The 23,148-nt window shown below is 28.7% G+C and overlaps 2 protein-coding genes across 2 annotated transcripts in view; one reads left to right on the top strand and one right to left on the bottom strand.

The window, feature by feature from the left end:
• LOC113363977 (mycosubtilin synthase subunit C) overlaps nt 1-23,148 on the bottom strand; it is a 425,226-nt gene that overhangs the window by 338,930 nt on the left and 63,148 nt on the right. Inside the window, exon 2 of the mRNA XM_026606451.1 lies at nt 20,522-20,657. The gene's annotated coding sequence lies outside the window, so the exon portion shown is untranslated. The remainder of the gene's footprint in view (nt 1-20,521; nt 20,658-23,148) is intronic.
• The window catches only part of LOC113377851 (thyrotropin-releasing hormone receptor), a 79,689-nt gene that overhangs the window by 19,973 nt on the left and 36,568 nt on the right, over nt 1-23,148 (top strand). The window contains exon 2 of the mRNA XM_026618292.1: nt 22,297-22,477. Coding sequence (XP_026474077.1) covers nt 22,297-22,477 — 181 coding nt within the window. The remainder of the gene's footprint in view (nt 1-22,296; nt 22,478-23,148) is intronic.

Genomic DNA, 23,148 nt, shown 5'->3' on the forward strand with positions numbered 1-23,148 from the left:
GAAATTATTATTAAATAAATAAATTAAATATTTATTCTAAAATATACAGTTTGTTAAAATTTAACGTATAAATAGTTCAAGTCTTGATTAAAATATTACACAAACAAAAAAATTAAAATTAATTATTTAAATTACTTGGACTTTTTTTTATTTTAAGAGCTTTTTGTTTCTTTTTTCTTCAAGTTTTTCTTTTTTAATTATTTTTTCTGCCTCCTTGATGGCTTTATTTTTGGACCTTTCAGCTTTTTTCAATTCTTTTTCTTCTTCTAATTTTCATTTAATTAATTGTAATTGTATAATTGTATAATAATAAAAATATTAGTAAACTAAAACAGTCATAATTTAAGCGTTGATAAAACTGACATTTTTTTATTAATAATTTTATCACTTAAAAGATGTATTTACAAGATTTAAATACAATCTTTCATTTATACCAATGAATATTAAATGTAAATTTATCACTTTACTACGAAAAATAGTAAAAAAAAAATATAAGATAACAATAAATATTATTATTTTTACATTTAATGAACAAGTGACTAAAAACATGTGACAGATAACCTAGCTTTTAGAAGGTTAGAATTGCAGAGTCAACAACTGTGACATACACTTAAAATTGAGCCTAGTTATTGACCCTCAAATTTCAGTAATAAAACTAAATTTAATATGTTTTATAAATATTTTAAAATAAATTTTAATTAATTATTGACTTATTGTATATTTTTAGTTAGATTTCGTACTTACATCCTAATTAGTGCACGAACTCAATTGTCGTAGCTCCTTACATAAACTGTTTAGACCAAAGCTAAAAATGGCTTCCACAGTCACTTTTGGTTTAAAAAATTTTTTTATTTATTAATATTTTTTATATTTTTTAATTGACATTAATGAGGCATAGAATAAATTACTGTCAATTAAGAAAAAATTATTTTCACATTAAATGTATAGTTTTTTAATTAATTCCAAAAAAGTTGAAAAGGTCAGAAACTGGGCCAGGGTCAATAACTGGGTCTTTTACCATATTAGTTATATTCATCGACGTTCATGCGCACCAAGCCTAATACTCGAATGAAATAAATAACGATTCTCAGCCATTATTCTGACACCGCGTACGAGAGAGCATTCTATTCGTTGTATGTAATTCATCCCCGAAGTGCAATCCGGATGAACAAACCTACTACGAAAACGTTAGAAATATAAATCTGGCTTGTAAATGGATGGAACAATTTGATTTTGAATTATTAATATTGTCTGGAAACTGACGAAAATATTTTTTTCAAGTCGAATTGCATAGTGTTATTATTATTGGAGTCATCTACATGGGGTGAGAGAACCGTATTTTATTTATCAATTTTCTTCCTTGTATTATAGTTTACTCTTTACTTTTTAAACTTGTGCTCATATGACTACATGCCAATCTTACAATTCCCTTTATATTATGTCTTTTTGTTATTAGTCCACCAGCCTTATTTTTGGTCCATCAGCCTAATTGTTGATCCATCAGGATTTTTTGTCTGATCGGTGGTGTTATGGAAATAAATAGATTTATAAAAAGATATTTCCATGTATAAAAAATATATATTTCGTTATAAAAAATAAATATATATATTTCGTTGATCATAAACTTCACAAAATATCATGTCCATTTGTTTCTCTCAAATACACGAGGCTCTCTTGATTCCCACAGTGTAGTGGTCACAGTAAGTTGGAATCTTATTGGGAAATATGACTGGAAATTTCACGTATTTTTAATGTACTGTCTGTTAATACTGATTAATTACTTAAATTTATAATTTAACAAATAGTTTTAATTTTTTAGTTTGACTAAAGCTCTAGATTGTGGTTAAGAACTCATCATATTCAAATATCAGGGAATAAATTTTATTTTAATTTTTTTTCATGATAGCCATTCCATTCCAGATTGCCGTTGCGTTCTGGGACACCTTGTATATATATATATATATATATATATATATATATATCCAATTCTTTTCTCGGTTCTACACTTCTGCAAAGTTTCCTAACACGTTATAAAAATAAATGGTAGGCTTCGGAACATTTAAAAACTTTTCTCTTCCAAGATACTTTCAAAGGTCAAGTATAGTTCTTCACAATAAGGATAGAGAATTCTACTTTTTATATAAACATCAATTTTCATAATGACTAAATTTTTGTCAAAAAACTAACGAAAAAAGCCCTTGTTTTTACTAACAAACTAAAATTAAAATGATATAAGATACAATTTTATTCCGTACTTTTTCTTAATTTTACTTTAGCTGCAAAATTTAGATTTTTCTAATGATTTTTTCTAATTATTGATTAGATTATTAACTTCCCGAAGGAGAAGTTTATGTTTTCATCAAAAAATCCGAATTGCTAATTTTATGTTTTCTCGACGTTTCAAGCCATTCTGAGTCGAATGAGACCAAATTTGGAAAAAGTATGTGTGTGTGTGTGTGTGTGCGTGTATGTGAACAGATTTTTTGACGTAAATCGACGTTTTCTCGAAAACGGCTGGGCCGATTTCAGAAATTTAAAAGCCATTCGATGTATCTCGACGAGAACTATTGTTTGTCAGTTTTGTGCGACGATCGACGAAGCCGTTTCTTTATAAATCGCAGAAAAGTGAAAAATTTTTCGTTTACGTTCTAGCCCGCAATTCTGAATCGATTTTGAAAATTCAAAAACCGTTCGAAAGATATCGGTTGGGAATCGTGCTGATTAGTTTTTGGTAGAGATCGGCAGGGCTGTTTTCTTGTAATAAAGTTTTTAAAAAAAAATTTCGACGATTTTTATGATTATTTTTTTGACCGTAGATACCATAGTCTTCTAGATAATACTAAAATATTACGGCCCTGCGACAACTGGTTCAGCTTTGAAAATTCGTCAAAGTTTGCAAAAATTGGTATCGTTTTTTTGGCATTTGCCAAAATTAGACCTTTGATCGACGTTTTCTCAAAAACGCCTGAACCGATTTTAAAAATTTAAAGGCCATTTGATGTATTTCAGTGAGAACTATCGTTTGTCAGTTTTGTGCGACGATCTGCCAAGCCGTTTCTTTGTAATTTGAAAAAAAGTGTTAAACTTTTCGTCCACATAAGCTCATCCTACCGAACCGATTTTAAAAAATCAAAAACTGTTCGAAAGATATTAGTTGGGAATGGTACTGATTAATTTTAGGTGAAAATCTACCTAACCGTTTTCTTGTTTTTGATTAAGTCGATTATTTACACATATCGGGAAGTTCATGTAACTTGCCTCAAGGCTAAATACCAAGCCAACTAATTTCATCTCAGCTTAAAAAAGTTGAGTAGTAAAAAGAGCTTTAGGCGAATTTCTATAAACAAATGTATTCCAAATATAATTCTACATAATTTGCAATCATCTACAATCATCATTATGGTTTTGATATCAATTGTATAATTAGATAATATTTTGACGAAAAGTTGTAAAATATGTAAATACTGCTTTAAAAACTATGAATATACAATAAAATAATTTAGTAATAAATAAAATAAATATAAAGATAATTATTATAATTGTTAAGCAAATTTAGAGGTGTGCTAATATGAGTCATTACCACATTTGACAAAATGTTTCTGTATTATTCATATTTTTTTATCAAATTTATCAAAAGCAATAACATAACTATCACGGTTTACTCTTTTGGAAAACTAGTCCAAAATTTTTATTACGAATACTGGCAATTATTAAAAGTCCAGATGATACCGGAGTCTAATTAGTAGTTTAATATTTATAATCTCTTTTCCATTTTCAAAATTAAATAATTTTCCGTTTATTAAACGAATTATTTATTGTCGCCATTAAAGTTATTTACGAGTTTATTAAACTCTGCCATATGTCGTGGCAGTAAACGAAAATCGAACACAAATGTCCATCTGTCGTATTTAATATCGGACGAATAAAATGATATAGGAAAGAAAAAAGGCCTATTTCACACCGGCAAAGGAAATATTGATAGGTAATAAATAATGGCAGGTCCAAGAGCTGAGTTAAACAATATAGATACCATGGTCTTATAGATCATACTAAAATATTACGGCCCTACGACAAGTCGTTTAATTTTAAAAAAATCGTCAGAGTGTGCAAAAATTAGTTTCGTTTGGCATTTGTCAAAATTAGACCTTTCATCGATGTTTGCTCAAAAACGCCTGAACCGATTTCAGAAATTTAAAAGCCATTTGATGTACCTCAATGAAGACTATCGTTTGTCAGTTTTGTGTGACGATCGGCCGAGCCGTTTCTTTGTAATTGAAAAAAAGTGTTAAACATTTCGTCTACTTAAGCTCATACTACTGAATCGATTTCAAAAAAATCAAAAACTGTTCGAAAGATATTAGTTGGGAATAATACTGATTAGTTTTAGGTGAAAATCTACCGAGCCGTTTTCTTGTAATTAACTGTTGAAAAAAAATTAAGCCGATTTTTATGGAACTTTTTTGACGATATATATCATGGTCTTATAGAACTTACTGAAATATTACGGCCTTACGACAAGTAGTTTAATTTTAAAAATTTATCAAAGTTTGAGAAAATGAGTAGTTTTGTTGATGTTTGTTAAAATTAAAATTAGACGATTTACTTGGTATAATGATAGAGTCCTACGAAAACTGGTTCAATTATAAAAATAATTTATTTTTAAAAATTTGCTTTTAGAAAATACTCCGAGTTAACGTGTCGTTCGCTTTCAATTATGTGTAATAAATCCACTCGGAATACTTTTAATCACTCATAAATTAATTTATTTTTTATTGATTAAGTCGATTATTTACACATATCAGAAAGTTCATGTAACAAGCCCAAAGGAAAAATCCCATTACCAACTAGTTCAACTTTTTGGCTGCTAACCTTTAAAGACTATGTCTACTCTCTACGTAATTCCTAGAATCAATTCTTCGATCGTTTTATATCGATACAAATACACGATTCCTTCCCAAAAATTGCTATTTTATCACAATGTCAGTTACATTGTGCGTTATCAATAAATATATGTAAAAATAGATTAGATGACTCCATAAAAATTGATGCCCGCAGCTATATGGCCGACGATGTGTTTTGTTGGAAATCGAAAATGTATTATTTTTTCATGAAAGTTCTCTATCACGTGAAAATAGATGCCAAATGGTGGTCGTATTTTAGAAGTTATCTGAGAGTTTTGCCAAACGAGCATGGATTTGGGATAGGATAAATATTTTATTTATTGTGGATGGCATTCAAATACAATATTCAAAATTGTAGGAAAACTGTTCTATAACTTATAGTTGTTTACGTAAAAAAATATTATCTTGACTATATTTTGGGGCAATAAAATTTCATAAAACTAGAAGTGAATGGCATTGTACCTTAAGGCAAATTCCTGGAACTTCCCGTACCGTAATGAAATATTCGAGGAATTTTAAACGTTTTCAAATATATTATTACAAATACTGTAACTTTCATTATTTTTTACTATCTTGTTATATCTGAGCAAATCAAATGAAAATCATAAATCAATTTATCTCCAGAACATTAACAATCGTCATTTCATTTCGAATTCAATTTCAAAAAAATAGTTGCCTAATTTACACAAAATTAAAAAAGTGCTCCCGTATAGTCACAGTCTAAACGCATTTGCAAATTATTCTGTGCGACATTTTCACTTATACTGTGCTTAGCTAGGCGGCATTTTCACATTTTTCAATATTTTTCCAATTTCATAAAATTGGAAAAGTGCTCTAGTACATAAACAGTCTAAACGCACTTGGGTAAACATTTGTACGAGAGTGGCGCTTAGACTGTGCTTAGCCTGGGTGATTTTTTGAATTTTTAATCCAAAATTACAAAAATATTTTATGGAAAATAAAAAAAGATGTAATAATTTTTTATCCTCGAAAGCAATTGTTTTGTCTATACAAGCAGACAGTTTTTTAGATCATTCAAATCGGATGCTTAGTATCTCGGTATCTCCGAAACGGCTGGACCTGCCTTTGCCAAAAACTAATCACCTCTTCCCCCAATCATTACAAATTGAATGTTTTTTTAGTTCATTCAAATCCGATACTCCGTTCTCTCAAAAACTCGATTTGTATTTTCTGCACTCTTTGCTCCCTATCCCCGAAACGACTGGACCTGCCTTTGCCAAAAACTAATCAGCACATCTCCCTATCAATAGGAATCGAATGCTTTTTAAACTATTCAAACCGGTTGATCCGTGCGCCTGAAAACGTGGACGAAAAAATGCAGACATGCAAAACACACACACACCCACATCCATTTTTTCTGAGGTATGCCAGTAAAATGTTCAGAAACCTTCAAAACGTCGAGAAATGTAAAAATTTTCAATTTCGAGTTTTGGACGAATACAATAACTTACCCTACGGGATACTAATATTATTATCGTTTTCTATTTTGAACCTTTATTGTTTCTAAAATGCATTTAAATGCAACTCTATTATTGATTTATATTGAACATTTCGAATAGTATTGCCATTGTTTTCATTTGCTAATAATGCAGCACAATTATGATTTAATTAAATTCTATAAATTCATAGAATAATATTTGCAAATAAATATATATTGGAAATTGTGTCCAAACTGGTTTATGATTCAATACAGGGAAAACAATGTTAATAAAAAAAATTATAGACTTCAAAAATTTATGTCAATATTGTTACTGAATCATCATCATATATGTAATGAGTTTTTTTGAAACCAGGAATTTTTTTGCTCATTAAATAATTTTATTATGTAGGTACTCCTAATTAATTAACTCTAAGTATCGAATTATTAAACTAGCTGTAAGTGGAATTCTGTCTTGAGGCAATTATGGCATCGTGCCTTAAGGCAAATTGCTGGAACTTCCCGCACCGTAACGAAATGTTCGAGGAATACTGATTGTTTTCAAATAGATTATTATAAATGTTGTAACATTGTCTAATATTTATAAGAATTATATAAACTGAATTGCAAAGTTGAAATTATTTGTAAAGTATATTAGAACTATAGTCAGAATTAAAAATAAAATCTGAAATATTTTCGATATACATAATAGTAAAAAAAAAAAAAAAAAAAAAATGGAACGAAATTTTTTTTCCAAAAACAATTATTTTGTTAAGACAAGCAGAAAGTTCTTTGAATCATTTAAATCGGACGCTTAGTTCTCTAAAAACTGCCATTTTTTACATATTTAGCTCCGTATCTTCGAAATGGCTGGGCCTGCCTTTGCCAAAAACTAATAAACACTTCTCCCAATCATTACTAATTGAATGTTTTTTAGATCATTCAAATCGGATACTCCGTTCTCTCAAAAATTCGATTTCTATTTTCTGCATTCTTTGCTCCGTATCTCCGAAATGGCTGGACCTGCCTTTGCCAAAAACTAATCAGCTCTTTTACCTATCGATAGGAATCGAATGTTTTTTGAACCATTCAAATCGGTTGATCCGTACGCCCTAAAACGTGACTGGAAATTTGTATCCATACATACATACACACACACACACACACACACACACATCCATTTTTTCTGAGGTATGCCAAAATGTTCAGAAACCTTCAAAACGTCGAGAAATGTAAAAATTTTCAATTCCGATTTTCGGCCCATTACAATAACTTACCCTACGGGAAGTTAATATACAATTTATGAAATAAAGTAATATCGCATAAGATAGGTATATATAAATTAATAATTATTGTTAACTTTGTGCAAAGAAATAACAGAAACATAATTCTTTAAAATTTTAAAAAATTAATCATTTTCATAATTCCTGGATGTCTTTAATTGTAAATAAATAAACTAAAATGTTTAGCTCTTGCAAAAATATGCTGGAGACGACAAGTGCTGACATTAATTTTTTACTACACTTTCAGTCAGTGATTTTTTTTTTACTGAACTTCACTTCATATTTCTTATGATAAAACATGAATTTACTTGATAAAAAATTATCAAGGGTAGTCTACTCCTGCCATTTTCCCTTTGTACAAATATTTCCTGATGCGCACAAACAGTACATAGTTGATAAATGGTTTGCATAAAGAGCATTTTTTTTTTAAAAATGTATAGAAAATATCTCATATAATCAATTCTAATAAAATCATCGTAGAATAGTCAAGTATTAAATTTTAATTAAATATAACTAGTTATTTATGGAATGCGCTCCAATTTTTGCAAAAAAAAAATAGAGAAATTGAATATTAAATAGTTCTGCTATGTTGGCCAAAAGGTAGTTCTTGTTACCATTCTCATTCGATTTTTCAACAGTGTTTTAAATAAAATTACACCTACATCAAATTCTTCTAGATTGATCCTTCTGTATATATCTTCCGTAATAAAATTTCTTTAACGATCTCACGTACATACTCCTATAAACTTCAGGAGTTGGACTCGAAATGGAATTCGAAATGACTTGTTCGTTCGTCGATACACTTTTTATTTGTATTCAATTTTAGCGCCGGTGCCACCATTTATATCGGCAGATGTAGAAAGTGTAAAGTTTTTATTTGTTTTCGAAAGAATGGACTTGGAAATAAATATTGTTAAGGAATTGATCTGATGGTATATTTTATGGTAAATTTGTTGTTAACAATATTTTAAACTATCAAGTTAAAAGTACACTGAAAATACGTTTATAATTAATGTGGTTCTTTGTACAGAGTAATGCAGAAAAGCAATAGACAATTTAGATGAAGCAAAGAAAGTTATTTTATCTCAAGATATATACGTATATATATATAAAATTTCCATGTCACAAAGTTCATTTCCGTTCGGAAACGGCTTCATCAATTTTTGTCAATGCGGTATTATATAAACCCTGAATTTTTACTTTTTCATTACAACCACTATTTTTTTTAGCAATTTTAGTAATTCAATCATTTTTAATCACGCGTTCAGTCATTGAATACTTTTGACATAATTTAAGTTCTTGATCTTAAAGAAAAAGCTTAAATCTTACTTGAAAATACAACTCGGGGTTAATTTTCTTTATTTTAGTTTTTCCAATGCGGAAATTATTTAATATATACAACTCTTCTTATTTCAAAATACTATTTATTTAATCAAGAGTTGCCCAACCTCTAACATTATTTAAAATTTTAGGGTGAATTTTCTTTATTTTAATTTTCTATAATTCAAAATTGAAAAAAATACATTGAACTTTTTTTACTTCAAAAAACTATATATTTTCATTAAAGATTGTCAACCCTCAACTTTTTTGAACTTCCCGAAGGAGAAGTTTATGTTTTCATCAAAAAATCCGATTCGCTAATTTTATGTTTTCTCGACGTTTCAAGCCATTCTGAGTCGAATGAGACCAACATTTGGAAAAAAGTATGTGTATGTGTGTGTGAACATATTTTTTGCCGCAAATCGACGTTTTCTCAAAAACTGCTGGACCGATTTCAAAAATTTGAAAGCCATTCGATGTATCTCGATGAGGACTATATTTATATAAATTATATATTTATATTTCAAATTTACTTTTCAAAATTTCCTGTAACCTAAGTTGGATATATATGCACACGATGAGCCAATAAAATTTAAAATCGGTTCAGTAGTTCGAGCATCCATCGCGAACCAACATCGTGACACGAGATTTATATATATATATAGATAATTTTTATAAATTTCAAAAAAAATTGACAGAAAGTGACCAAAAAAAGACAAAACACTAAAATGTCAAATGTCAAAATTTATGAAAAATTTGAGAAAAAAAGATTTATGATTTTTGAAAACAGTTCAAAAAATATAATTCAAAAACATATACATATATAGATATGTTCAACATTTATATCCGAATTAGATGAAATGCTACATTCTCAGCTGCTTTTCGGCATTAGTAATGTAGACATTACATTTTTCTTATTTATAATCATGATTTTTTTATATTTTAATATTGCCTTAGCCTATAAGTGAACAGAAATGTTTGGCAAATGACAGACTTTATTTGTTTTTAACGTCAAACTAAACTTCAAATATTTTCAAAGGCAAACAATGATAAGCGTTTTTTTGTAATTTTTTCCATTTATTTCTACAATCTAGCATATTTCTATGAATCTAAAAATTCTAGAAAATTTCCCGAACAAACTTCAAGTAGATTCATGAAAATCCGAATTATAGTTTAGGAGGATTAACCATTCATATAAACCTACAGAAGAATTTTATATATAAGATATATATATATATATATATATATATATATACTAGCTGACCCGACAGACGTTGTCCTGTACCCATGTCTACAATTTTTTAATATAATATGCTAATGTTTACCGTTTATCTAAAAATATTAATTATTGTTTTTTAAATTACTCTTCACGCCAAAATGCATATACATTTATAATAAGAGCGATGTTAAATGTAGATCTGCTTTAAATAAAATGATGAGTCTCAATTCCAACACTATATTGGAAATTGAAGTCTTCTAAACGGTATAAAATAACCATAACCATAACATAACACTGGTACTTCATGTTGGATTAAATTAATTTAATTTTTTATTATTTAAAATATCCAAAATTGCATCTTAAACTTCTTCTAATTGATATCGTGAGAACCGAATTGTATGTATTCATCTTTACTTTCCCATTTGTTGTTATAAAGTGAAATTTTTACGAATTTTAAAAATATTGTGAAAAGATTAGTAGAAGATGCAAAGAAATTATATATTAAAAAAAAAAAACAATATTGTGTCCGACTCTTGTGTTGGCGCCCCCTAAGGCGTGCGCTCGTATTTTTCACATGCATCGCATTAAAAGTAAGACCGGCCCTGATTAATACTTAATTTCATATTTTAAGTGAACTAATTTGTCATATTTGTTCATATGTGTATAATTCAATCTGCCATATATATACTGTATTTTACATTATTTTAATTTCTGGCACATCTCAGCTGCTTTTTGTCAATGATAATGTAGACATTTCATTTTTCTTATTCATAATTATAAATTTATTATACATATTCTATGGCTCATAAGTAAATTGAAATTTTTGGCAGATGATAGTTTTTATTTATTTTCAATGCAAACAATAACATGTCGTTTTTTGCAATTTTTTACATTTATTTCTACAACATTGCACATACATTCCAGTACTATGTTACTATGTACTGTACTGGATCACATACACTCTAGAAATTTTCCTTAATAAACTTCAGAAACATTTATCAAAATCCAAATAATCGTTGAGAAGAAGTATACAGTGAGTGATTGTAATTTAATATGAACTTTTTATAATAATAATAAAGCTCAAATTGATTCTACGTTTTACTACTACGTTTTAGTTAGAAAACGTTTGCATGAGAAAAAGAAAAGTGCTGTTTTTAGGGGTTTTCCGGCAATTTTTCGATTTTTTCTCGCCGTAAGAACCATCCTTGGACTTCAACGAACATTTTAAAAAAAGAATTGGCCAAATTGGTTCAGGCGTTGTTGAGTTATGCGCTTACCAACACATTTTGCGATCCATTTTTATATATAAGAAGATATATATATATGTATATATATATATATATATATATATATATATATAATATCTCCATCCTTGAGAGAATCCTGCTTCGCCCTGATCTTCCCACTAATTTTGCTCTTGAACTTCATCCAATCGATTTCCTGCCAACACTTCCCTGTTCCTCCGCCACCTACTACTACCACTTTTGCTGATAATAATGTGCCTTGTTATTTATGGTTCCGTATCATAAGAAAAAACAAAAGTATCGCTGGAAATGGACCAATATCATCAACGATTTTGTCTAATGGATTTGTTGCCGCTCTAGTGTCGTTTTAACGCGATAAACTGAGTTTTATTGACGCCTGATAGGCGCGGGAAAACATTAGTACGAATAGTTCCGAGAAACACCATAATCGATTATAATATTATGTATAAGTAAATGTATATATATATATATATATATATAAATATATATATATATGTATATATTAGGGTGGTCCTTAATATGGACATTTTCAAATTTTCTGCTCCCAGGGACTCAAATGGTTCCAAATTGATAAAAAAAAATCCTATATAAGTTTTAGCATTTATAAGTGTACAATATTGTCTTTTAGTGCGCAATTCTATCAAAGTTTTGTATGAAAATAGCATGGGAAAATTTTCAAAAATTTTAAAAATGTTTTTTAGATATAACTTAGCAACAAATGAACGAGTTTTATTCAAAATTCGACGCTCTAAAAAACAAACTATAAAAAAACAGAGCGTCAAATTTTCAATAAAAAATGACACGAATTTTCACTTTTAATTCATTTGTCGCTAAGTTATACCTAAAAATTTTTTTTTTATTTCTCAAATTTTTTTCCATGCTATTTCCATACGAAGCTTTGATTGAATTGCGCACGATCTAAAAGTTGATATTAAGAGATTTAGAATTCCTTTATCAATTTCAAAGCATTTGAGCCCTTGGGAACAAAGATATTCAAAAATGTCCATACTAAGGACCACCCTAATATATATATTGTAAAATAATTTTATAACTCAAAATAAAGGAAAAAAATCATAGTGGCACTCTAGAAACAAATTCTCAAGACACTATGTTGAGCAGAATTTTAAATTAAGTGTTTTTTTCAGTATACTAGGAAAAATATTATTTCACTAGCCAAATGTATTTATAGTTTTTGTGATCGTAAATTTCACTTCTGATAATCATTTGCACAAATTATTAACTTTCCGTAGGGTAAGTTTTTGTAATCGTCCAAAAATCGAAAATTTTTGCATTTCTCGACGTTTTGAAGGTTTCTGAACATTTTGGCATACCTCAGAAAAAATGGATGTGTGTGTGGGTTTTGTGCGTCCGCATTTTTGCCATTATAAAGCCTTTCGTCAATTTTTTAAAACTTTTTGGGAGATAATTGACACAATTTTTGCAAAAATTGACAAACATTTGATTTCTCATATTGTAAACTTAAAGTTAAATAGACGAAATGTTTAGCAATGATTATTTTTAATATTTGTAATTAAAATAAACTAAATAATAAAATAATTGTAAAATATTGTTTTAGATGGATACAATCAAATTAAATAAAAAAATTAAGTAAAAACTTTAAATGAAAACTGTTATAAAATGAAAATAAGAATATTAAAATGATTTATTATGTTATAAACATTGATACTAAAAATAATAATAATAAAAATGAATAAGAATATATAAAAAATTGCCATTTAATTTATCCCAAGTTGAAAGTGGCTGATAAAATATCATGCAAAATCAAAACGATCTGTCTTCATAAATTTAATATAAAAGCCTGATATGTTTTCATGAAACTGAAAAAAGGAAAAATGTACATTGTTATGATTTCAAGCGTAAAACGATACGATTCAACGTAAAAACGAAATTTGAATAAATTTTCATTGTGTTTTCTTGTTTGGCAAAATAGAGAGGGAGTTGGAAAATACCATAAAATACGTTTATCAATAATTAGTAAAAATTCATGCAATTTTTTTATTTTAATTTCTTCACTCAATTTTTTTTATTATGTAAAAAAATGTAATCATTTTTCAATCGTGATTAAATACTTTTGGTGGAACTTAATAATACACTTTAGTACATTTTTTAAAGGAGAACCTCTCGAAGTCGATCAATTTTAAAAATATTAAATTCATAGTGTATAACAAATAGTAATCTTGAATCAATTGTGTCATTATTTTTGACTCAAGTTTTAGAAATGTTATTTACTATTATGGATCCAAGGTTTGAATGATCAAAATTAGAAAAAAAAATTAATCACAATCACCGATAAATTGTCACAGATATACCAAAGCTCTAGGTTGCATTTAAAAGCTCATACCCTTCAAACTACATGCATTTTTTTTCTAATCTTTTTCATGATAGTTACCATCAATACTATCACCCTTGGCGTTGAGTTCTGGGACTCCCTGTAAAATTATCATCATTAATTGTTTTTTTAGTCCACTTCTTTCTCGATAACTCTTTTCTCTAATTACTATCAATACTATAAACCTATTTCAGCTGTTGTTGAGTTCTGGGACACCCTGTATAATTGTAATCATTATTTGTTTTTTCGATGCACTTTTTTTTCTTTAACTCTTTTTCCTGACGACGGTTACGATCAATACTATAACCCTATTTCAGCTGACGTCGAGTTCTGGGACACCCTGTATAATTTTCATCATTATTTGTTTTTTCGGTCCACTTATTTTTTTTTCGAGAACTCATTATCCTGATAAAAGTTGTGATCAATATTATAACTCCGTTTTGGCTTTGCGTTGAGTTCTGGGACACCCTGTACAATTATCATCATTATTTGTTTTTTTTCAATCTACTTAATTTTCTTCGATAACTCTTCTTCCCATTGAACTACTCCTAAGACTATTTTAGTGACGTTGAGTTCTGGGACACACTGTATAATAATCACCAATATTTTTTGTTTTTTCTGAAGCACCATATTTAGGCTCTTTTCAAACAGTTAAATTATTATATTAAAATTTTTTATTTATCAAAATAAAAAAAAAAATACTATCTTTTTGATTTAGTTGTATTCGGACCCCACCAGCTCTCCGACTATTATGAGTTTGTATATAAATATGAACATCGTACATGAATTATCCTTACTTGAAGGAACATGTGATGCCAAAATGAGATAATTTCCACAAGGGATTACAAGGTCTCCTTTTAAAGTACATATCCTTGTAAATGATAAACATAACTGGAACAAACAATCTAAGAGGTACATGAAGATATACTCAATGATTGAAAATAAAAAGTGCTTAAGAGAAGTCTCAATCACTTTTCTTCGCAACTTTCATGTATTTCTAGTCTAGCCTCTGAGCCACCTCGTTTTTCCATTTGCTAAGAACTCTCACATTACTCGAATTGCTCTCGATTTCGTTCTATTCCGATTTAACAGAACAAACATATCGCTAATACTTCTAGACAACACTAAACACATCGACTCAGAAATATCTGGTTACCAGAGGAATACCATTACCACGACTTACTACTTACTTACAGTACAGGTGGCAGACACATAATGGATGAAATCGTATTGATTACTTTATAGGGAAAGCGAAAATTTTATTTTGGAAATATCCTATTAATATGGGAAAATTACAAGTTACAACTAGTTTTCAGTTTGTTTAAAAAATCTATTAGGTTTAAGATGGAATTCTAAAAATACAAAATGCATTTGCCGGTTTGTGCAATATAACTTTTGATGCACTTCAGCTTGTAATACGATCACTCTGTTGCAGATGTGCCACTCTCATAATATAATAAATCACTGGTTTCCAATGGTTAAGAATATTATATTTATAGGGTATCCCAGAATTCAACGCCAAGGCGAAACGGGGTAGCTATCATGAAAAAATTAGAATATAACTTAAACATTTTTAAAGTGGTCCCTTAGAAAGTCCCTCATCCTTCAAAAAATGCACTAAAGCATTTTGAACAGTTTCATCAAAAGTTGGTTGAAATATTTTAATAAGGGCAGTAACATGTTAAAATGCTTGATATATAATGAAAAAAAACGAGTGCAAAATACCCTATATATGTTATGTATCAATTTTTTATTATATATTATATTCTATGTATTATTAACCCTTTCGACTCGGATGCCTCCGCTCCGGCTGCAAAATACATATAAATTCCAGAATTTGCTAATGGAAAGGGTTAAATCATAGTTTGTCAAAACTTATAGTTTATAGTATCTATATACAAAAAGAGAGCAAAAATTATTTATGAGTAAAATAGTTTAAAGTGAAAGGTTTTTTTACACTATTGTAGGTAAAATGGTTATTATAAATTTAATTTAGTAATATGTTAAAAAATGACACTGACTAAATAAAACATAGTCGTATGTAGTCTTAAAATATTTTTATATTTTTTTACGAATTTTAATTTTTGTTCTTCATCAAATTAATTCTTATATAAAATAATACTTCATAAAATAATTGATCGATAATTATATTAAATCTCTTTATTTTATTATTTATTATATTAAATTTTTTCAAAAAATTGGATCTAGGCATATAAGCAACAAATTAATAATATGCTCTAACTTAGCTAGAAGATTAATATCATATTAATATTAGAAATCAATAACCTAAAGTAATTAAATGAAAAATATTAAAAATTTTTCAGAATTTATTAACAATTTGATTAAAAGTTTTCCAAACTGGAAATTTCATATATAAATATGAGGCACGTGAAAATTTGAAAAATCTAGGCTGTATTCCTAATCAAATTCATGAAATTTGTTTTGTTCCTAAAGAAGGGAACAAACTAATAATCTCAAAACGTCGAAAATATTTATAAAAAAAACATTTTTTTTTAGATTTTAGTTCTGAAAAATAGAGTTATATATATGTAGAGGCTGCGCAATAGAAGTACTTTTGCTTTCTACAAAAGCAAGCTTGAAATAATAATTTGTTTTTATTTTATGAAACAAAATACAAAATGAAAAAAATCAATACCTAGGAATAAAATTCTTAACAAAAATATTTGGTAAACTATTTAACCTTTGTCATTTTAAGTAGATGATTGTTAGGAATACACTATAAATCCTCTTCCCCCACACACACATATATATAATATATATATATATATATATATATATATATATTCTCCTAGCTTCAGATATTTTTAGTTCTTTTTACATCATTTGTATATTTCTAGAAGTCAATCAGATGTTACATCAATATTTATTATTCTTAGGAATACCTCAACTCCCGAATGCACTCAGAAAATTGACATGCAAAATAATTCTTTTAAATCTGTCTTGTATCCGTTACAAAAATAACAGATTTTAGTAGAACAACTATTAGTAAACGAAATACGCGAAATAAATACCAACTACATACCATCAAAAATAAAAACTACTTACAACTTCCCAGGATGTGTAAATAATAGACTTAATAGATGAGAATTCATACTTAACCATTTTTTCTGATATACTATTGTAATTTTATTAGTTTAAAACGCTTTATTAGTTTAAAATCATGTGTTAAATTTTTAAACTCCTAAGTTTTTAATTTGCATTAATTTTTGCCTCAAATTAAAATTTCTCTATCTAAGTACGTAATTTACTAAATTGCTTAATTATGGTGTAAATAGCAGAATGTCATCTCAGCAAGTCTTCATAGCTGATAATGATTGTGTTATTTATGATGTAATTATATATTAGTAACCCCTCGAATCATATAGCGCCCTATGAGAGTTAGTACGGGAGCCAACGACCCAAAATTAATAATGAACTCCGAGTTTTTTATTAGAAGTCAACCTAGTAGTTATCTAGTTCCATATCTCGTTTTTATATTCTTAAGTGAAATCTCGTATCAGTACTGCTTGTTATATTTCAAACAACTACACTTGCACTTTCCAAAAACTAACTAATTGTTTCAGAAAAAAATTGAAATGTTTGAATAACACTTTTTATGGTATGCCAAACTTATTATAAGACAAGCGTAAAGACATCAACAAATTTTTACTTTTCACTTGTGATTTTTTTTAAGCACCTCATAGGCAGTTAAACTATGAAATATGAAAAATCCGTCTGGAAAAAAATGAAAATATACTAAACTACCTAGGTTTAAATTTAAACGTGTTTGATGGCACTTTTTGGAAACTTGGTCAGTCCTATTTAAAACTGGATCAGCCCTTTTGAAAACTGGATTAGTCCAGATTCCTTAAAATTTTGCAGTAAATAATTTGTAACAATTGATATCAAATAACTACAAATATGCCTTCTAAATTAAATTTTCTATTTATTATTTTATTTATTATTATTATCCTCAAGCTCTATCTCTAAAACACTGTAGACTTTTGCTGCATGTCGAGATGTTTATATTTAGACAGAATTAGCATATATATTGAAGGAAATTTTACATCAGTACTTTATATGTGTTCGAATTATCTCAATGGTCGAGACGTTTATAGTTTGACAATAAAATTAAAACACTTTGTCGACTGCAATTACGATTTGGAAATTAAGATCGTAGAAAATTAAAGATATACCCCAGCGATAAAAAATATACTTGAAATAGTAAAAATGTGATCAAAATTTTAAGATGATAAGATAAGAGTAAACTAGTAGTGTATGGCATCGAGCCTTAAGGCAAATTGCTGGAACTTGCCGTACCGTAATGAAATGTTCGAGAAATTTTAAACGTTTTCAAATATATTATTACAAATACTGTAACTTTCATTATTTTTGCTATCTTAATTGTTATATCTGAGCAAATCAAATGTAAATCATAAAGCAATTTATCTACAGAACATTAACAATCGTCATTTCATTTCGAATTCAATTTCAAAAAAATAGTTGTATAATCTAATTTACATAAAATTGAAAAAGTGCTCCCGTATAGTCACAGTCTAAGCATTTACAAATAATTCTGTGCGACATTTTCACTTATACTGTGCTTAGCTTGGTGGCATTTTCACATTTTTCAAAAGTTTTCACCAAACTGGAAAATAAACAATAAATAAACTGGGTAATACATAAACAGTCTAAATGCACTTGGGTAAACATTTGTACCAGAGTGGACTGTGCTTAGTCTAGGTCATTTTTTTGAATTTTCAATCCAAAATTACAAAAATATTTTATGGAAAATAAAAAAATTGGTGATAATTTTTTATCCTCAAAAGCAATTGTTTTGTCAATACAAGCAGAAAGTTCTTTAGATCATTCAAATCGGACGCTCAGTTCACTCAAAAACTGCCATTTTTTACACATTTAGCTCTATTTCTCCAAAACCGCTTGACCTGCCTTTGCCAAAAACTAATCAGCACATCTCCTTATCAATAGGAATCGAATGTTTTTTGAACCATTTAAATCGGTTGATCCGTGCGCCCGAAAACGTGACTGGAAAATTGTATCCATACAAACATACACAAACACACACATACATTTGTTCTGAGGTATGCCAAAATGTTCAAAAACCTTTAAAACGTCGAGAAATGTAAAAATTTTCAATTTCGATTTTTGGACGATTACAATAACTTACCCTACGGGATGTTAAAAATGTTCTTAATAGTAAAAATGTGATCAAAATTTCTTTATTTTAAGATGACAGTTGTGATTGAAATAAAACAGTGAGTAATCTCAAAAGATTTTAATAATCTCTAAAAGGATTGTAATGAAAAGCAATAAAACTCTGGAAAAAGGAAAGATTTCCTTACCCATTGAAAACTTCTTAATTTGTACATTTCCTGGACATTTACAGAAGTACAAAAAGCTTTTAAATGGACTAATTTATGTGTCTGTCAAGATTAAGAGAGGTTTCTTAGAACAAAACAAGGAAATCTCATAACTGTACAGAATGTCGTTTGTGTTTTTGGTTTTATCAAAATATTTTCCTAATGGTAACTGAAAACTCGAGTTACCTTTAACTCCAGGAAATAAATTTTTTGAAGTAAAACTTCTTTGGGCGGGACTAGGGTGTAAATCCGTACAAATGCAACGGAAGTGCGTTACGGCAGATAAGATAAGATAAGAGTCGAGTGCCAAAGATTCGTCATTCGCTCTCGACGATATCATTTCTATACGGGTCGATTATGATTAGACGTCGTGTATGTGAATGGAGATCTGTCGTTGTATGCGTACCGGCATCAACGTTGTATGAGTACCGATATCAACAAGAAAATCAGCATAGATAAATAAACATTTTAAAGTAACATCGTAGCACAAGTCTTGATTTAAGGAAAAATGCCTGAATCATAAGAATATTTTACCCTGTTCCTTGAAAATAATAAAACAAATTAAACATTTGTGCCGTGTACTAAACGTAAGTTTATTAGAAGTTATTTCTATATTATTCGTAGTTTCTATAAATCTTTGAAGTTATTAAAATGGAAAATATTTTTTAGGCAAGACAGATATTACAGTTGTTCAAAGAATGAGATTATTTCCCCAGCGAAAAAGTAAAAAAAAATACCATCAGTCAATGAATGTATGTAAATTTTAATTACATGAAGTTTTTCAAACACAATTATCACATGATGAGTGAAATTGTGAAAACAACATTTCTTTAGGCGTTGTTTAACATAATCTCTTGTGTGAACAAATATTATAGAATTTATTAATCAGCAATCACGACATTTCTCTAATGAAAGTTCATTTCTAAATTCTAATTACAATGACAAACCGATCATGTCATATTTGAAGTATGACTTTAATTACATTATTGTTTTTAAATATTATAAATATTTTTAATGCCATTATAAATTTATAATTTATAATTTATCATTATATAAATATGTATAATGGTTGAGACTAATAAATGTGTGCATCACGAGTGTTACCACCATATTACTAATAAACATTATTCAAATTTGTTGTATGATGTATTTATTTTTACTTAAAAGCCATCTTGTACAGTAGCAAATAAGTTTTACTTCAATCGCATGTGAACCTTACGCGCACTATTTTTTTTGTGATTTTTTTTCTTCGAATATATTTTTAAGTCTTATCAATAATGATGAAGAAAGTAATACATAAGACTGGAACAATACTGATATACTGATATATTAATATTTTTAGATAATATGTATATGAAATTTACCTTATACATGTTGACCTGTCCCTCCATGGTTTCTCAACCCTCTCAGACAGCCCTTCGTCGGCTTAAAGTATAATCCTTTAATGGCCCCATGTATAAGTTAGCACTTTGGCCTGTCTGGGGGTTTATTTCGTAACACCTGGTAATAGAATTATGTAGGTATATTAATACATCGAAATATCATTTATATTAGAGAAGATACAAAATGACAGTCATAATGTTTTATTAATAATCCAAAAGATAACAAGTGGTGTATGGCATCGTGCCTTAAGGCAAATTGCTGGAACTTCCCATACCGTAATGAAATATTCGAGAAATTTTAAACGTTTTCAAATATATTATTACAAATACTGTAACTTTCATTATTTTTGCTATCTTGTTATATCTGAGTGAGCAAATCAAATGTAAATCATAAATCAATTTATCTCCAGAACATTAACAATCGTCATTAAATTTCGAATTCAATTTCAAAAAAATAGTTGCCCAATTTACATCAAATTGAAAAAGTGCAGTCTAAACGCATTTGCAAATAATTCTGTGCGACATTTTCACTTATACTGTGCTTAGCTTGGCGGCATTTTCACATTTTTCAATAGTTTTCACAAAATTGGAAAAAGTGCTCCATTACATAAAGAGTCTAAAGGCACTTGGTTAAACATTTGTACCACAGTGGCGCTTAGACTGTGCTTAGCCTGGGTAATTTTTTGAATTTTTAATCCGAAATTACAAAAATATTTTATGGAAAATAAAAAAAGATGTGATATTTTTTTATCCTCAAAAGCAATTGTTTTGTTAATACAAGCAAAAAGTTTTTTAGATCATTCAAATCGGACGCTTAGTTCACTCAAAAACTACCATTTTTTGCATATTTAGCTCTGTATCTTCGAAATGGCGGGACCTGTCTTTGCCAAAAACTAATAACCACTTCTCCCAATCATTACAAATTGAATGTTTTTTTTAGATCATGTCAAATCCGATACTTCGTTCTCTCAAAAACTTGATTTCTATTTTCTGCACTCTTTGCTCTTCATCTCCGTAACTGCTGGACCTGCCATTGCCAGAAACTAATCAGCACATCTCCCTATCAATAGAAATCGAATGTTTTTTAAACCATTCGATTCGGTTGATCAGTGCGCCCGAAAACGTGTACGATAAAATGCAGACATACAAACACACACACACATCCATTTTTCTGAGGTATGCGAAAATGTTCAGAAACCTTCAAAACGTCGAGAAATGCAAAAATTTTCATTTAAGATTTCGGCCCATTACTATAACTACCATACGGGAAGTTAATACAGATATTATAAGTATATTTGAACAACATCAATTGGAAATCGTAATAATTATTTTTTTAGTGAGAGCGAAAATTTTATTTTTATCTAAATACCTGAAAATTAATTATTAATTTTCGAAGGAGAATTTTATGTTTTCATCAAAAAATCCGATTTGCTAATTTTATGTTTTCTCGACGTTTCAAACCATTCTGAATCGAATGAGAATTTGGAAAAAGTATGTGCGTGTGAGTATGTGTATATGAATAGACTTTTGACCTTTTGTCGACTTTTTCTCAAAAACGGCTGAACCGATTTCAAAAATTTAAAAGCCATTCGATGTAACTCGATAAGGACTAATCTAAATATATAAATCCCAATTTTGGTTGACCAAGTCAATTATAACAAATTCCTGAAAAATCATGCAACTCGCCTTAAGGCAAAATGCCACTTACAACCAATTTCCTAATACATTTAATTACAACAATTATTTTCTATTCTCAGGCAAAGCCGTTCCCTTCGTAGAATTAACCGTGGCCCACGCCTCTGTCCTAACAATTCTGGCCATAAGTTTCGAGAGGTACTACGCCATCTGTGAACCGCTACGAGCAGGCTACGTCTGCACTAAGGCTAGGGCCACACTTATATGCGCTTTGGCCTGGCTACTGGCAGCTGTCTTCACGAGGTAAATGATAAATGAATTATTTGATAAATTTGGTTTAACAGAAATATTAATTTTAACACGTTAATAGCCATGTCAGTCATATGTGAAAAGTTCTACATGAGCCATGTCAGATATGTATGGCTTACCGATTTGGTCGATGGCTATGAACAAGTTTTGATATACGGTCATGTCAGTCATATATGTGTGACATAAAAAATAGTGTTTTTCCAGGAATTTTAGCAAAAAATATGTTTTTCTTTGATACATTAAATTTCCTGGAATTTTAGCAAAAAATATTTTTTTTTGATACATCAAGTTTCCTGGATACATTTTTAACTAAATTATCTAATAAAGTTACCTTGGCCCATGTGAAATTTTTTCGTATATCATCGTGGCGTTTAACGTGTCAAGGTTCTGGATATCCAAAGTAAGACTGTACCAACTCAAAATATATACAAAATTATAATTTTTCGATACAAAAGTAAAGTTTTTAAATATAAATTAAACACGAATCTAGAATTAAACCCGAGGGGTAAATTTACGTGCTACTGTTAGTGACGAACTCTATGGAGTAAGCGAAAAATTAAAATTGAAATAATGGCAAAGCGGTAGTGTTTACGATCTAAGATAGATTTTTTTTTCATATTTTGAGTTGGTACAGCTCTAAATTAATAAAAATGATGTACTTTTCA

This window comes from Ctenocephalides felis, unplaced genomic scaffold (genome assembly GCF_003426905.1).
Source record: "Ctenocephalides felis isolate EL2017-DRISC unplaced genomic scaffold, ASM342690v1 CF-g0.4_SCAFFOLD_00845, whole genome shotgun sequence".
Classification (NCBI taxonomy): Eukaryota; Metazoa; Arthropoda; class Insecta; order Siphonaptera; family Pulicidae; genus Ctenocephalides; species Ctenocephalides felis.